An 18,695-nucleotide genomic window follows, 5' to 3' on the forward strand; every position below is an offset into this window, starting at 1 on the left:
TCAGAGGCTGGAAATTCTGCAGCGAGTAACTCACCTCCTGACTCCCCAAAGCCTGTCCACCATCTACAACGCACAAGTCAGGAGTGCGATGGAATACTCTCCAGTTGCCTGGATGAGTGCAGCTCCAACAACATTCAAGAAGCTAGAGACCAACCAGGACAAAGCAGCCCGCTTAATCGGCAACCTTCAACATTCACTCCCTCCACCACTGGCGCACAGAGGCAGCTGTGTGTACCATATACAAATCGGCAAGCCTTCTTCGTCAGCACCTTCCAAACCTGCAAGTTCCCCTCTAAGCCACAAACCATCCTGACTTGTAACTATTTTGCTGTTCTTTCGCTGTGGCTTGTTTAAAAATCTGGAACTACCTCCCTAACAGCACTGTGGGTATAGCTACACCCCAAGGACTGCAGTGGATCAAGGCAGCGGCTCATCACCACCTTCTCAAGGGCAATAAATGTGGGTTTTGTCAGAAACGTTCACATCCCACGAAAGGGGTAGGGGTTACTTTTACAGTACTTTTAGTTCCTTCGAACACTGCATGGTGTACATGTGAGTGAGAGTTAGATGTTTTACTATTGCTGTAAAACAGACTGTAATATATATTCTGTCCTTGACTCCACACAAGCTGGTGTCAGGAAAGAGAAAATTATGCTGACTGGATTGATAAGTGACTTTTCACTTCATCTACAATATCTAACCAGGGTGGGTCTGTTCTTCTGGCTGTACTAGTCATATATAACGTGGAGTGATAATGTCAGCAGGTACTGGGCTGACATCTTGGTGGACTACGCTGTGTAATTATTTTCCTGTACACTGACTAACAAATGAGGAATGTGCTGGGAGGTCAGGAGTCATTTCCAGGTCTTAGCAAATCTGTATAATGTAAGAGTCAGCTGCTCCTTGTAGCCAGTTATATCAGATTCAATAAATTTCTACAACACAAATTATATCTGGACTAAGGAAGTAGAAATATTTTAAAAATAACTGGCTTTCCCCTGCCACCCACCCCCACCCAACCCTAAATGCCACCCTTCTCTCCTTAAGGTATGGATTCTAGGCCAGGATACAGTTGCATAGACATCAGTCCCTTATTTACGTTCAAATCTTGAAGGCAAGTAACAACTGGCTATTCAATGGTTGGGAGGGAGGTGGGGGGAATGAGGCAGGGACAGGGATGGATAGGGAAGAGGATTGCCCCAGGGAAGAATCTGTTCCTCATGTCCATGCCACATTACCAGGACTAGGTGATGTTCAGGAGTTCAAATCCCACCATGACTTTTGGTTTGATTAATTTATAAATCTGGAATTTAAAAGCTAGGCTCAGAATTGACCATGAAACTACTGGATTGTCGTAAAAACTCATCTGGTTTACTAATCTCCATTAAGGAAGGAAATCTGCCATCCTTACCCGGTCTGGCCTACACATGACTCCAGACCCAAAGCAATGTGTTTGGAGTCTTAACTGCCCTCTCAGTTGTAACAAAATATTACAGAAAAGTCGAAGAATAAAACCTGACAGACCATCCGGCAGCAACATAGGCATATGCATAGGCACCCTTCCAGTCGACTTTGAAATGCCCTCCTCACTAACATCTGGGTGCTTGTGTCAACATTGGGAGAGCTGTCAGATAGACTAGTCAAGCAACAGCCTGACAGTCATACTCACCAAATCATACCATACTCCTCCATCACCATCCCTGAGCATGTCCTGTCTCACCAGCAGGGCAGACCCACTAGTGGTGAAGGTACAGTGGTACACAGTCAGGAGGGAGTAGCTCTGGGAGTCCTCAATGTTGAATCTGGACAACATGAAGTCAGTCTCATGGCATCAGGTCAAACATATGCAAGGAAACCTCCTGTTGATGAGTCAGTACTCTTCCATGTTGAACACCACTTGGAAAGAGCACTCAAATTAGCAAGGGCACAGAATGTACTTTGGTGGGAATCTTCAATGTCTATTACCAAGAGTTGTTCAGTAGCACTACTACTGACCAAACTAGCTGAATCCTGAAGAACATGGACCTGGGTAGGTGGTGAGACAACCAACAAGAGGGAAAAACCCATTTGTCCTCATTTTCACCAATCTACCTGTTACAGATGCATCTGTCCATTACAGTAATGGTAGAAGCAACCACGGTACAGTTCTTCTGAAGAGGAAGTCCCATCTTCACACAGAGGATACATCCATTGTGTTGTGTGGCACCACCACCGTACTAATGCAATAGATTCAAAATAAGTCAAGCAGCTCAAAACTGGCCACCAAAAGCAGAATTGTATTTAACTACAATTTTTTAATATTATTTCACGGGATTTGAGCATTGCTGGCAAGGCCAGCATTTGTTCCTCATCCTAAACTGCAGTCAATCTGATGTAGGTACACCCACAGTGCTGTCAGGGAGTTCCAGGTTTTTGACCCAGTGACAGCAAAGGAATGGAGATATAATTGCAAGTCAGAAAGGTGTGTGACTTGGAGGAGTACTTGCAGATGATGGTGTTCCTACGTGTTTGCTATCCTTGTCCTTCTAGGAGGTAGAGGTAGTGGGTTTGGAAGGTGCTGTCAAAGGAGGCTTGACGAATTGCTGCAGTGCAATTTGTATAATCTACACACAGCTGGTACTGTGCCAGTGGTGGAGAGAATGAATGTTTAAGATGGTGGATGGGGTGCCAATCAAGCTGGCTGCTTTGTCTTGGATGGTGTCGACCTTCTTGAGTGTTGTTGGAGTTGCACTCATCCAGGCAAGTGGAGAGTATTCCATCACATTCCTGACTTGTGCCTTGTAGACGGTGGACAAGCTTTGGGGAGTCAGGAGGTGAGTTACTCGTCGCAGAATTCCCAGCCTCTGACCTGTTCTTTGACAGCATTTTCCAAACCTGCGACCTCTATCACCTGGAAGAACAAGGGTAGCAGACACATAGGAACACCTCTACTTGCAAGCTCCACTCCAAGCCAAACAATATTCTGATTTGGAACTATATCGCTGTTCCTTTATGTCGCTGGAACTCTCTAACAGCACCGTCAGTGTACCTACACCACATGGACTGCAGCGGTTCAAGAAAGCAGCTCAACACCACCTTCTCAAGGGCAATTAGGGTTGAGGAATAAATGCTGGCATTGCCAACGATGCTCACATCCCATGATTTTAAAAAAATTCATCCGTTTACGAGTGAGAGTGTAGTGTAAATTAGACTGACTTGTAATATAGTTTCTTTCTGTAACTTCACACAAGCAAATCTGCTGGAAGGAACCGCCACTTATCATCCCAGCCAGTTTGATTTTCTCTTGCCTGATTGGATACCCACATAAATGAGTAGAGATTGCTTCAAAATACATTTATCAGAATGCTTTAGGGCTGGAAGGGGCATTAGAAGTTGCTCTTCAGCTGGTCCACATGAGGTGCTAAATAGTGTGGAGAAAAACACACTTCAATTTTTAGAACATTTCAAAAATTGACACCTTGCGATTGCAAGGGTGGGACAGAGATCGTGTTGCCTGATACAGCATGGACTTCAATCTAAATCCAATTGTTCTTTAGAGAAGGGTCACAGCATCCAATAGCAAACATCCAATTCCAGTCATCATTCCAGGTCATACCTCACAAAATAGGTTTGACTGAAAAATGCCCTCCAACTTACCTCTCAGAATTGTTACAGCACAGAAGGTGGCCATTCGGCCCAGTGTGTGTGCTGGCTCTCCGAAAGAGCAATTTACTTAGTGCCACTCCCCTGCCTTCTCCTTGTAGCCTTGCACATTCTTCCTTTTCAGACAACAATCCAATTTCCTCTTGAATGCCTCGATTGAACCTGCCTCCACTACACTCACAGGCAGTGCATTCCAGATCCCAACCATTCGCTGACTGAAATTTTTTTTTCTCATGTCTCTATTGTTTCTTTTGCCCATTACCTTAAATCTGTGCCCTCTTGCTCTCAATCCCTCCATCAATGGAACAGTTTCTCCCTATCTATCCTGCCCATAACTCATGATTTTGAATAACTATCAAATCTCCTCCCAGCCTTCTTTTCTCCAAAAAAAAAACAGTCCCAACTTCTAAAATCTATCCACATAACTGAAGTTCCTCATCCTGGAACCATTCTCGTGAACCTTTTCTGTACTCTCTTCAATGTCTTCACATCTTTCCTAAAGCGCGGCACCCAGAACTGGACACAATACTCCAGTTGAGGCCGAACCAGTATTCTATAAAAGTTTAACAGAACTTGCTTGCTTTTGTACTCGATGCCCCTATTAATGAAGCCTAGGATACAGTACGCTCTATTAATCGCGCTCTCAACCTGTCCTGCCACCTCCAATGATTTATGAACATATACACACCTTGGCTCCTGCACTCTCTTTAGAATTGACCCGTTATTTTATATTGTCTCTCCTCGCTCTTCCTACCAAAATGAATCACTTCACTTTTCTTTGCATTAAATTTCATCTGCCACATTTCTGTCCATTCCACCAACCTGCCTATGCCCTTTTGAAATTCTACACTACTCTCCTCACAGTTCACAATGTTTCCAAGTTTTGTATCCTCTGCAAATTTTGAAATTGTGCCCTGTACACCAAGGTCTAGGTCATTAATATATCAGGAACAGCAAGGGTCCTAACACTGACACTTGGGGAATTCCACTACAAACCTTCCTCCAGTCCAAAAAACATGCATGAACCATTACTCTGTTTCCTGTCACTCAGCCAATTTCTCATCCATGTTGCCACTGTCCCTTTTATTCCATGAACTATAACTATGCTCATAAGCTTTTTGGAAGTCCATGTACACCACATCAACAGCATTGGCCTGATCAACCTTCTCCGTTACCTCATCAAAAAACTCCAGCAAGTTAGTTAAATACAATTTGCCCTTACCAAATCCGTACTGGCTTTCCCTAATTCACCTGCATTTCCCCAAACGACAATCAATTTTGTCCCGAATTATTGTTTCAAGAAGCTTGCCCAACACCGAGGTTAAACTGATTGGCCTGTAGTTGCTGGGCTTATCCTTACATCCTTTTTTGAACAAATTTCCAGTTCTCTGGCACCACTCCTGAATCTAAGGAAGACTGGAAAATTATGGCCAGTGCCTCCACAATTTCTACTCTCACTTCCCTCAGTATCTTTGGATACATCTCATCTAGTCCCGGTGCCTTATTAACTTGAAATACAGCTAGGCCATCCAATACCTCCTCCTTATTAATTTTAAATCCTTCAAGTGTCTGAATTTCCTCCTCTTTCACCATGACCTGCGCAGCATCTTCTCCCTTGGTAAAGACAGACGCCTCCATATGTAAGTCTCCTTTTTGGTCCCTAATCGGCCCCACTCCTCCTTTCACCACCCTTTCGTTATTAATATGCCCACAGAGGACTTTTGGATTCCCTTTTATACTCTCTCTTTGCTCCTCTTATTTACTTTTTCACTTCCTCTCTGAACCTTCTATATTCCGCCTGGTTCTTGGTTGTATTATTCACCTGACAGCTGGCATACGCATACTTTTTCTTCGCCTTAATCTCAATCTCTTTTGCCATCCAGGGAGCTCTGGATTTGTTAGTCCTACCTTTCCTTTTTGTGGGAATATACTGTGCCCAAACTATTGCTTCTTTAAAGGCAGCCCATTGTTCAGTTACCGGTTTGCCTACCAACCTTTGATTCCAATTTATCCAGGCCAGATCCATTCTTATCCCACTGAAGTTGGCTTTCCCCCGGTTCATTACTCTTACTCTGGATTGTTCCTTATCCTTTTCCATAGCTAATCTAAACCTTATGATACAATAATCACTGATCCCTAAATGGTCCCCTACTGATGCGTGATCCACTTGGCCCACTTCACTTCCAAGAACCATGTCCAGCAGTGCCTCCTTTCTTGTTGGACTGGAAATATACTGCTATAGAAAATGCTCCTGAACACACGCTAGGAACTCTTGGCCCTCTCTGCCCTTTGCACTACTATCCCAGGCTATATTAGGATAATTAAAGTCCCCAACTATAACCACTCTATAATTCTTGTACCTCTTTCATTTCCTCGCAAATTTGTTCCTCTGCTTCTTTCCCGCTAGTTGGTAGCCCATATACTACATCGTGCAATGTAACTGCACCATTTTTTGTTCCTCAGCTCCAGCCAAACAGATTTGTCCTTGAACCTTCTGGGGTATCCTCTCTCCAGCACTGCAATGTTCTCCTTAATCAAAACTGCCACCCCTCCCCCTTTCCTTCCTATCCTGAACAGCTTGTGAGGAATATTTAGTACATAGTCCTGTCCTTCTTTGAGCCAGGTCTCCATTATCATCACAACATCAGACTTCCACATGGCAATTTGTGCCTGCAGATAACCAACATTATTTACCATACACCACACATTCATGCACAGTAACACTAATTTAGACTTTATTACTTTCCCCCTTACTCTGACCCCACCTAATACTTTACTATTTCCCACTCTGGTGCTATTTGTCTCTCCCAATTCTCTGTGCACCTTGGTGTTGCTCTCTTGTACTATCTCCTAGTTCCCACACCCCTGCCAAGTTAGTTTAAGACCTGCCCAATAGCACTAGCAAATCACCCCACAAGGAAATTTTTCCCAGCTCTGTTCAGATGCAACCCATCCAGCCTGTACTGGTCCCATCCCAGGAATCTAAAGCCTGCACCATCTTTCCAGCCACACATTCATCTGCTCTATCCTCCTATTTCTATACTCATTTGCACATGGTACTGGGAGTAATCTGGTGATGACTAATTTTGAGGTGCTGCTTGCTAATTTCTTACCTAGTTCCCTAAACTCTTCCTGCAGGACCACATCCCACTTCCTAACTATGTCATTGATACCAATATAGGCCACAACTGCTGGCTGTTCCCTCTCACCCCTCAGGGTGCTCTGCAGCTGTTCAGTGACATCCTTGACCCTGGCACCAGAGAGACAACATCCTGGATTCATGTCTGCGACTGCAGAAACGCCTGTCTATTCTCCCAACTATTGCTCTTTCCAGTCTTCTTCTGCCCCCTGTGCGGCTGAGCCATCTGTGCTGCCATGGCCCTGGATGCACTCCCCAGATGAACCATCACTTTCCTCAGTATTCAGAACTGAATACCGGTTGGAGAGTGAGACGCACTCAGGGGTCTCCTGCACTACCTGCCTGTTGATTCTTGGTTACCTGGTGGTCACCCATTCCCTCACTCCCTGCATACACCTAAGCTGCAGGGTGGCCACAGCTATAAATGCGCTATCCATGAAGCTCTCAATCCCATGGATGCGCCACAGGGACTCCAGCTGCTGCTCAAGTTCCAAAACCTGATCTCATCCTTCTTGAATACTAACCCTAGTGTCTTTCATTACAGAATCTAGTTATTTGTTAAATGGCTTTAGTCACCCTTCCTTCCCTAACTCAATGGCAATGGCCACATCGTAGAATGCTGAGAAAATACCAGAAACTCTGACCATAATCTTCCAAACATCATTAAATGTGAGGGGCGGCACAGTGGCGCAGTGGTTAGCACCGCAGCCTCACAGCTCCAGTGACCCGGGTTCAATTCTGGGTACTGCCTGTGTGGAGTTTGCAAGTTCTCCCTGTGTCTGCGTGGGTTTCTTCCGGGTGCTCCGGTTTCCTCCCACATGCCAAAAGACTTGCAGGTTAATAGGTAAATTGGTCATTATAAATTGTCCCTACTATAGGTAGGTGGTAGGGAAATATAGGGACAGGTGGGGATGTGGTAGGAATATGGAATTAGTGTAGGATTAGTATAAATGGGTGGTTGATGGTCGGCACAGACTCGGTGGGCCGAAGGGCCTGTTTCAGTGCTGTATCTCTAAACTAAACTAAATATGGAAGCTGTGCCAGAGGACAAGATGTTAGTCAATAAAGCACCTCTGCTTAAAAAGGGAAAGCCAGGTAACTAAAGGCCAGCAAGCCTAATACAAGCAGTAAAGTTCTAGACACCAGAGTTACAGGCTTAAATTAACACACTTAGAAAAGCATGGGTTAACAACAGCCATGCACTGATTTGCAAAATGCAGGTCACACATAACAAATGTAATGAACCTCTTTGATAAAGAAAATGCACTGAATGCTGTGTATATGGCTTTTCAAAGGTGCTACATAGGAAGCTTGTTGATAAAATAAAAGCACACAGTATTTAAAGAAGTGTGGTCACATAAGTAAGAAGTTGATTCAAGGACAGAAAGTAAAGAGCAGTGGCTAATGTGTGGTTTCCAGATTGGTGTTGCCCAGGATTCAGTGTTCAGATTATTGCTCTTCATACAACTAAAAATGACCTGGACTTGGGCTGAGGGGCACCACATTAAAATCAGCAGACAATAAGTATGGTTAACTGTAAAGAGGACTGTGACTTTAGGAGGACAGACAGATTAATAGATTGGGCAGATATATGTCAAATTAAATATGGAGCAATGTGAGCCAATAGACTTTGGGAGGACAAACCGAGGAAATACACACTAAATGGTAAAACTCTAAATGGAGTGGAGGAACAGAGACTCATAGGGGTTCAGATATACAAACTTTGAAAAGTGAAAGGATAAGTTACTAAAGTTTTAAAAATAAAAAAGATATGTTTTATAAATAGGGACATAAAAAGCAAAAGCAAAGAGATAATACTTTAACAATGATTGGCGAGGCTACAGTTAGAATGCTATGCCCAATTTTGGATGCCCCATTTTAGGAAGGATGTCAAGGCCATGAACAGGATACAGAAGGGACTCACCATGTACCAGGGTTACAGAGCCTTGGTTATGAGGAGAGACTACAGAAACAGAGGCTCTTCTAATCAGAACAAAGATGATTAACAGGCAACTTGATAGGGTCGTAAGGCAAGTAGGGGAAATTATGTCCCACTGCTTGGTACCAGTGGGTAAAGGCCTGCTCAGGTCAGGAAAAGCCCGACCCGAACCCAACAGAACCACATCGGACCCGACCTCGACCCAGCCAGAGTTCTTCCATTTTTTTTTCCTGCGCCCGACCTGACCACCGGAATGTTCACGTTACCTACTTTCCGATTCTGAATCTGATTTTCACTTTTTCAGTTTGTGCAGTTGAGCAAAAAAACTAATTGGTCTTGAAAGGTTGTTTATAAAATGATCACGACTGATCATACTACTAGAAAATGTTACAGTACTGTACTGTATGTGTGTAGACTACAGTCCTGACAGTGATCATTTTATATTTTTTATATACTGTATATTTTATAATAATCACTCAGAACCTTCCTGGTCTCTGCATCTCAGCTGTTCACTGGATATGCATGCAGCAAGTATTGTAAACTGTAAAGCAGGAGACTAGGTAATGTATAATGATATTTTCTGAGCCTTCGGGCAATTGCTGTGTTTATTTTAAGCAATACAGATACTGGTACAGTGTGGCACAACCTGTCTGGGCACAACTCCATAGTGGCGCAGTGGTTAGCACCGCAGCCTCACAGCTCCAGGGACCCGGGTTCGATTCTGGGTACTGCCTGTGCGAAGTTTGCAAGTTCTCCCTGTGACCGCGTGGGTTTTCGCCGGGTGCTCTGGTTTCCTCCCACCGCCAAAGACTTGCAGGTGACAGGTAAATTGGCTGTTGTAAATTTGCCCCTAGTGTAGGTAGGTGGCAGGGAATATGGGATCACTGTAGGGTTAGTATAGACGGGTGGTTGTTGGTTGGCACAGACTCGGTGGGCCGAAGGGCCTGTTTCAGTGCTGTATATATAAAAAAAACAACTCCATAGGTTTCTGTTTAACTCGTGATCAAACAATCACTGACTTCGTGGCTCCAATTTAATCTTTTTAAACAATCTTTCAAGTCCAATTAACACTGTGTGGGTCCAACCCTGACCCGGCCGGCCCAAGCCAAGCCCGAAAGCCGGACCCGGAAGAGCGATGCAACCCGAGCCGAACCCGACATGTCGGCGGGCCCCGTCGGGTTCGGGTCAGGTAGCAGGCCTTTACCAGTGGACATAAGTTTGTCGATAAAAAGGAGGGCGATGTTAAAACATGTTTTTATGCTAAGGGTTCTTGGGACATAGAATGTCCCACCAGAAACAGTGGTGGAATTAAATACAAAGTAGCTTTTAAAATAATAGTGGATAAATATTAGAAAAAGAAAACTTGAAAGGGTATGGAGAAAAGGAGTAAGTAGACAGTTCTTTCAGAGGGTGATACATTCCTTAACTTTCCTTAGTTAGCCACAGATGGTACAACCTTCTCGTACAGTCTGTCTTCCTCAATGATCGACCTTTGTTTCGTACCCTCAAATTGAATGTGAAATTCTACTATGTTATCATTCTTGCCAAAAAGATCCCATACTGAGATCATTAGTTAATCCTGTCTGAGTACACATTATCAGGTCTAAAACAGCCTGTTTTCTGGTTGGTTCCAGAACTTATTCTAAGAAACTGTCCCACATACAGGCACAAACATAAGAAATCGGAGCAGGAGTGGGCTATTTGGCCCCTCAAGCCTGCTCCGCCATTCAATAAGATCATGGCTGATCTGATTGTGGCCTACCTGCCCCCATAATCCTTTCCTCCCTTGTACATCAAAATCTGTCTCGCTCAGCATTGAATATATTCAATGACCCAGGCTCCATTGCTCTCTGGGATAGAGAACTCTGAAGATTAATGACCCTCAGAGAAGAAATTATCTCCGTCCTTACTACTCTTGGGATATTTTTAGCGTCTTCTTCTATGAAGACAGATACAAAATACTTGTTCAAAGTTTCTGCCATTTCCTTATTTCCCATTAGTACTTCCCCAGTCTCATCCTCTAAGGGACCAACATTTACTTTGGCTACTCTCTTCGTTTTTATATACTTGTAGAAGCTCTTACTGTCCGTTTTTACATTTCTTGCTATTTTACTTTCATATCCTAATTTCTCCCTCTTTTTTCTTTAGTCAACCTTTGCTGGTTTCTAAAATTTTCCCAATCTTCTGGCCTACTACGAAGCTTCACAAAATTGTACGCCTTTTCTTTCAATTTGATACATTCCTTAACTTTCCTTAGTTAGCCACAGATGGTGCATCCTTCTCTTACAGTCTGTCTTAATGATATATCTTTGTTTCATACCCTCAAACTGAATGTGAAATTCTATTATGTTATGATCACTCTCGCCGAGAAGAACCCATATTGAAATCATTAATTAATCCTGTCTCAGTACACATTACCAGGTCTAAAATAGCCTGTTCTCTGGTTGATTCCAGAGCTTATTCTTCTAAGAAACTGACCCGATTACACTCTATGAACTCATCCTCAAGGCTACCTTTGCCAATAGGATTTGTCCAATCGATATGATTAAAATCGTCCACGATTATTGCAGTACCTTTATCACCAGCCCCCATTAATTCTTGATTTATACTCTTTCTTACAGTGTGGCTACTGTTAGGTGGCCTAAAACTACCCCCACCACTGACTTACTTTCCTTGCCATTTCTTAACTCCACCCAAACTGATTATACATCTTGAGCATCTGAGCCATCATCATTTCTCAATATTGCACTGATCTCATCCTTTATCGACAGAGCTACCCACCTCATTTTCCTTTCTTCCTACCCTTCCAAAATGTCAAATACTCTTGAATACTCAGTGTTGGTCACTCTGCAACCAAGGGGCTGAATGTGCTCTTCCAATAGTGTAAGATTTGTTGATTCTATTCCGTTTCCAGCTTCTACTCACCCTTTGTGGAAAGAAATACTTAGATATGTTCAAAATACGACCTTCACAAACCCTGCTGTACCCTCGTGCAACTGCCCTAATGCATCTGATAGTGCTCTGAGTGTGATGAAATGCCCATTGAAGATACTGAAAATGAATCAGACTTGATCACACTCAGTGCTGGTAATGCACTTTCAAAGGGTTCAAAATTCTTGTTCAAAAAGTATTGTAAACTAAAGGACGACCTACATTTAGTGGAAACATTCCTCTCTTGCACTGAGAGCGTGTTTTCAATGTCTCCGCTGCGGATTCTCCCCCTACTGTCCATGTACTGAGCAGCCAAACCCATGTTCTCCCCGTTTGTACTCAGCGACCTGCTGGATGGAACAAGAGTGAAGAGGTTCCCCTGCTGTCGGCGAATCCTTGGGAAAGTTCTCCGCCCTGAAGAATAAAATGAACAATTGTCAACACAGCCACTGATGTGTGAACACTGGCATTTAATTTCTAAAACCAATAGCAGGCAAGAATCACCACAGACTTCAGCTCAAATTTCATGGAGTGCTCTGTTCACATACTGGGCTTAAGCATCTTTTTTATTCCCCATTGCTAATTCTCTCCGCTCCTAGAGTTTGGAGTTTGCAATTTCTCCCTGTGTCTGCGTGGGTTTCCGCCGGATGCTCCGGTTTCCTCCCACCTCCAAAAGACTTGCAGGTTGATAGGTAAATTGGCCGTTGTAAATTGCCCCTAGTGTAGGTAAGTGGCAGGAGAATGGTGGGGATGTGGTAGAGAATATGGGATTAATGTAGGATTAATGGGCCGAAGGGCCTGTTTCAGTGCTGTATCTCTAAATAAATAAAATAAAATAAAATAGAGGCATTTGAATCCTCACTGTTACCACATGAGCCAGGTGCTCTCTGGGACCTCGTCCAAGTGATTATTAGACACGAGTGACAGTGTTGGCAGGCTATTCACCCAAATAGAACATCACAGCCAAGCCTGATCCTGTTCTCATCCAGTGCCCCCATATGCTGATTTTTCAGTGGAGTTACTGGATGGCGATCGAGAGCAGGAACTCTGGTCAGCTGTAGTACCTGAACTGCTGCCTCAGCTGGAATCTACTAACTCAGTAATACACAGTAATTAAACTTGGGATCTTCTTGGATTGTGTGGCGTAGGTACTGACTGGACAAACCTCCTGATACTGGAAGTTCAGATCAGCAGTAATGTTACAATTGGCCTCAGCACCCTTAGAACATTGAGCAAATAATTGAGGTTCTAGTTTATGATCACTGTCCATTAACCTCATGCTGGAAAGCAATTTTATCTCATGGGGAAGTGAAAATAAAACAAATAAGTGAAGCAAAGACAGTATGAAAAGAGACTGGCAGCTAACATAAAAGGGAATGTAAAAGTCTCTATAGACATATAAATAGTAAAAGGGTGGTAAAAGGAGGAATGGGGCCAATTAGGGACCTAAAAGGGGATTTACGCATGGAGGCAGGAGGCATGGCTGAAGTACTAAATGAGTATGTTGCATCTGTCTTCACCAAGGAAGAAGATGCTGCCCAAGTCACGGTGAAAGAGGAGGTATTAGATAGGCTGGCTGTACTTAAATTTGATAAGTCACCAGGGCCGGCTGAGATGCATCCAAGGATACTGAGGGAAGTAAAGGGGCAAACTGTGGAGACACTGGCCATAATCTTCCAATCCTTCTTAGATACAGGGGTGGACTGGAGAATTGAAAATGCTACACCCTTGCCAAAAAAGGGGTGCAAGGACAAGCCCATCAACTGGAGGCCAGTCAATTTAACTTCGGTGGTGGTAAAAGCTTTTAGAAATAATAATTTGGGACAAAACTGATCATCACTTGGACAAATGTGGATTAAATAAGGAAAGCCAGCATGGCTTTGTTATGGGAAAATCATATTTAACTAACTAACCTGAGACTTTTTGATGAGCTAACAGAGAGGGCTGATGAGGGCAATGTGGTTGATGTGGTGTACACGGACTGCCAAACAGCATTTGATAAAGTGCCAAATAACAGGCTTGTCAGCAAAGTTAAAGCCCATGGAATAAAAGGGACAGTAGCAGCATGAATAAGAAATTGGCAGAGAGACAGAAAACAGAGTAGTGAGGAAAGGCTGTTTTTCAGAATGCAGGGAGGTATCTAGTGGAGATCCCCAGCAGTCAGTGTTAGGACATTGCTTTCCTTGATTATATATTAATGACTTGAGACTTAGGTGCACATGGCACAAAATTTGGAAGTATTGTGAACTGTGAGGAGGATAGTGATCAAATTCATGAGGACATAGTTAGGATGGTGTAATGAGCAGACAAGTGGTAGATGAAATTTAATGCAGATAAGTGAGAAGTGATTAATTTTGGGAGAAAGAACGAGGAGAGGCAAAATAAATTAAAGGACACAATTCTAAACAGGGTGCAGAAGCAGAGGGACTTGGTGGTATATGTACACAAATCATTGAAGGTTGCAGGGCAGGTTGAGAAAGTGGTTAATAAACAATTCAAGATCCTGGGGTTTAATAATAGAGGCATAAAGTACAAGAACAAGGAAGTTATAATAAACTTGTATAAAACACTGGTTTAGCCTCAACTGCAGTACTGTGTCCAGTTTCGGGCACCACACTTTAGAAAGAATGTGAAGTCATTAGAGAGGGTGCAGAAAAGATTCACGAGAATGATTCCAGCGATGAGAGACTTCAATTACGTGGATAGGTTGGAGAAACTGGGGCTGTTCTCCTTGGAGTAGAGAAGATTTGATAAAGGTGTTCAAAATCATGATGGCTCTGGACAAAGTCAATAGGGAGAAACTGCTCCCATTGGCGGAAGGATCCAGAGCCAGAGCACAATGATTTAAGGCGATTGGCAAAGAAGCAACAGTGACATGAAGAAAAACTTTTTTTTGCAGCAAGTGGTCAGGATCTGGAACGCACTGCCTGAGAGTGTGGTGGAGGCAGATTCAAATGAGCCTGTCAAAAGAGAATTGGTTAATCGCCTGCAGAGAAAAAATTTGCAGGCCTATGGGAAAAAGCAGGGAAATGGAACTAGATGAGTTGTTCTTGCAGAGAACCATTCTATGATTGTACAACTATGGCAGAAATTGGGCAGTTGCAATTCCAAATGCAAATTAACAATGGAAAATTTGGCATTTTAAGCTATATAGAAGGTTCAGCAGGTAACTGGCCAATGTTGTATAGCCCCATTCCACAAAGAGGAGAGGCGACCGAGGTGTGATCCCGAGTCTGTCCTGCATCAGCTGATTTCAACCAGGGGGCAGTGGTGCTGTTGCAATTGCTTTCACCTGGGTGACAGAGGGGAAGTGCATAATTCCTGACAGTTATCTCATGACCTTACTGAAAGAGTGTCTGCGGGTGGGAACTCTGGCTAAGTAGTGCACCCACACTCAATGCAAAGCTGCATGCATCAAGAACGTGCTGAGTTAATGAGAAAGAAAAAAGGCAAAGAAAGACTTGCATTTATATAGCACCTTTCATGACCTCAGAACGTCCCAAAGTGCTTTACAGCCAATTAAGTACTTTTGAAGTGTAGTCACAGTTGTAATGTAGGAAATGCAGCAGTTAATTTGTACACAGCAAGCTCCCACAAACAGCAGTGTGATAATAACCAGACAATCTGCTTTTGTGATGTTGATTGAGAGATAAATGTTGGCCAGGACACCAGGGAGAACTCCCCTGCTCTTATTCAAAATGATGCCATGGGATCTTTTACGTTTACAAGACAGAGAGACAAGGCCGCGGTTTAACATCTCATCCGAAAGATGGCGCCTCCGCCAGTGCAGCACTGGAGTGCCAGCCTTGATTTTTGTGCTCAAGTCCTGGAGTGGGACTTGACCCCACAACATTCTGACTCAGAGGTGACAGTGCTAACAACTGAGCCACAGTTGAATAGGAGAGCTAAGCACACACATGAAAACAAATTCTAGCATAATCCAGCAGTGAGGAGGGCAAGGACAGAGAGTAATCAAATACTATGTTTTTGTTCTCTTCTTTCCCCTTTGTGATCTCCCTCTGGGCATTCCCAACCAGGAGGGTGCCTTCTCCCAGGCTAGGCCACTAGGAGTTATACGCAACCAGCCTAGGCTATTCTTCTCACCTCCAGAGGGTGACTTGGCCACTGGTTGGCACCTACTTGTAGCTCACTAAGTGGGGAAATCACAAATGTAAGTTTAATATTAATTATTTGTGATGCCAGAAAACCAGTGTTCTGTAACTGTGATACATCAGGGCAACTCCAATCGCCTCCTGTCCCCGTTCTTCCGAGCATCATTCTGTGCCACTTCGGCACGTCCCCGGGCAGTTGAGTCCGAATGCAGCTGAGATTTGGATCCAAGGAGAATTGAAGGGATAGGTGCTGCTGATATTTCATACTCACTTGATCTTTTTTAGATTGTAGACAGCCAGAAGCCAAACTTTACCAGTATTAAAACCCAGCTGTTGTAGCAGTGAGATTATGTACCGGCGATACAAAACCTAAAGATCATTCTGCAATTGCGATCACAATTCTGCCAGGAGGCTGGGATTTTATCACTTGTATTTCAACATTTATAGATGAACCTTCAGTCCAGTTCATCTTTGAACAATCTCCTTTTCATAAGAAAATGGATGCAAGTTCATGGACCTGAAATGATAACTATATTGTTCTCCACAGATGCTGCCTAACCTGCTGAGTGTTTCCATTTTATTGCAGATTTCCAGCATCTGCAATATTTTGATAATTGTATGACGCTTAACATGGGGAGACCTAGAAGGGAAGCAAGAAGTGTAGTTTACCCACTACTCTAGCAGTATGATCGTAGGGCTGCCAGACACCATTCGGAATGATATTTGTTAATGCTTTCTTTAACTAAATGGAACAGCTCAGCTGAGAGACACACTTCATCTGGAGGGGTGCAGCACAGCAGCATATCCAGCAGCAGCTTATTTCACCGTGAGCAGCGATGAAAGGAGGGAAACCAAGGATTTTGGGGGGGGAAGAAAGAAACTTCATTAGGACCCTCATGTTAAATCTTGAAGCACAGGGACTGCTGCAGTTGGACTCTTTCAGAGTTAATCTTGCACTTGCAACTTGTTATAAGACAGTTCAGTTTTTGGCATTTGGACTCAGTGGCGTGCCTTCGTTAAAGCTGTCACTGTTCCAGTGACAGCTTCTCAGTATGTGTGTTGCTTCATACTCACCGTCACCATAATCCTTCTGGTGGACAGACATGTGGAACTGTCGGGGATAGGTCCCCCCTTTTCCAGCCTTATCATAGACGTGGTTCTCACGATCTGAAAAAGAAACATGCAAGGACACTTAGCAAAATGTTAAGATTGTAAATAAATTCGCAGAGAAAGCCAAATCTCTTGCAAATCCAGTCACATATAATTTTATGCATGCAATATATTGGATAGATAGAATAAATGCAGGAGCCCAATGACTCAATTTCAACGCAGTGCCAAGGTCTCTCCCATTTGCCCATTTTCTCCCAACTTATTGTGAAGGCACTGACTCATGCTGCAGCTTGGCTCCTAACATACATGCCCTCCAGTATCACATACAAATGCTCTACACAGTGACGTTCAGACTATTGGTTGTGGAGAACATTGCACTCAATCTTATACAACCAAGCCCAATCACATGCTGTAATCTTACTTGTGTAGCCTTTTGGTGAATGCATCTCACCCAATGGGCCTGATGACACACCACCCTAACCTTTCTGAATCCTGAGTAAATCCATATATTGGCCTCTCAGCTGGGAAGTTCACTGCTAGTTTCCTTTGTGGATTTCGCTGTACGGCAGGACCTAAAGTACAAACATCAAGTCTGGAACTAATGAACTGTCCCAAGAGTCACAGCAGACCCTGCACATTCCTATTTTAATTTGAATGGGTAGAATTTGTGCATGCCCTTGATTTGAAGAGCTTGCTGCCGACCAGTGGTGGTGAACTCTCAGCACCAAGAGGCACAAAAACAATACAGATCAGAACCAGCTTAGACATTGCCAATGACTACCGAGCATCAAGTAAAGTCTAGTGCTTAGCATTGTGTTGTGAACACCTGAGCTGAATGTGCTGGGAAATGGAATACTATCCCAGGATCAAGCACTTGCAGGCCAGAAACTGCGCAGGTCAAATGTAGAGTGAAATTCCCTCAACACTTTCCCAGGAAGCACTTCAACAAAGGGTACAGCATAGGTTAGGTGTAGGAAGAACCCATGCCTTTGTTACCTCTAGACCTGACTATTCCAACACACTCTTTGCTGGCCTCCCACATTTGAACCTCCATAAACTCGGTCATCCAAAATTCTGTGGCACCAAGTCCTGTTCATCCATTGCCCCAGTGTTCACTGGCTCCTAGTTAAGCAACGCCTCAATTTTAGAATTCTCATCCTTGTTGTCAAATCTCTCCATGAATGCCCCTCCCTGCTTCTGTAATCTCCTCCAGCCCCACAATCCTCAAGATATTCGTATTAATTTTAATTCTGGCCTCTTGAACATAGTCAGTTTTAATTGTGCCACCATTGGCGGCCACATCTTCAGCTGCCAAGGCCCTAAACTCTAGAATTCCATCCCCAAATCTCTCTGCCTTTCTACTTCTCTTTTCCCTTTTAAGACACTCCTTAAAACCAAACTTTGGCCAAGCTTTTGGCCATCTGCCCAAATATCGCCTTGTGTGGCTAGGTGTCAAATTTTGTTTTATAATGCTCCTGTGAAGCGCCTTGGGACATTTTATGATGTTAAAGGTGCTCTATAAGTACAAGTTGTTGCAACTGAACTCCTCTTTAATCTGTCCCAATGTGCCTTAACCACACCTTTGCAAGAACAGACCCCTCCTCTCCCAGAAGTCCTTTTTCCCATACCAGCCAGCTTTGTGACTTTATTGGAGTGGACTCAAATCAAGGTCTCAGAAGCAAAAAGGACATTGTAAAAATCCATCATACTAACCTGAAACAGCTTTCATTTAATCTGTGAACCTTTCCTACTCTATCCATAGCACTAACCTTTTGAAGTGGGAATGAAAAACAGTGAAAAGATGTTTTATACTTTTTCTGAA

General features: G+C 43.5%; 1 protein-coding gene across 2 annotated transcripts in view; it reads right to left on the reverse strand.

The window, feature by feature from the left end:
* Positions 1 to 18,695, reverse strand: part of map3k3 (mitogen-activated protein kinase kinase kinase 3) — a 162,844-nt gene that overhangs the window by 58,439 nt on the left and 85,710 nt on the right. For both annotated transcript variants that reach the window (XM_068013134.1, XM_068013133.1), the window contains exons 11-12: positions 16,838 to 16,930; positions 11,874 to 12,065 (exon numbers count right to left, since the gene is read on the reverse strand). In XM_068013134.1, the coding sequence (XP_067869235.1) occupies positions 11,874 to 12,065; positions 16,838 to 16,930 (285 nt within the window). The remainder of the gene's footprint in view (positions 1 to 11,873; positions 12,066 to 16,837; positions 16,931 to 18,695) is intronic.

This window comes from Heterodontus francisci, chromosome 33, assembly GCF_036365525.1.
Source record: "Heterodontus francisci isolate sHetFra1 chromosome 33, sHetFra1.hap1, whole genome shotgun sequence".
NCBI lineage: Eukaryota > Metazoa > Chordata > Chondrichthyes > Heterodontiformes > Heterodontidae > Heterodontus > Heterodontus francisci.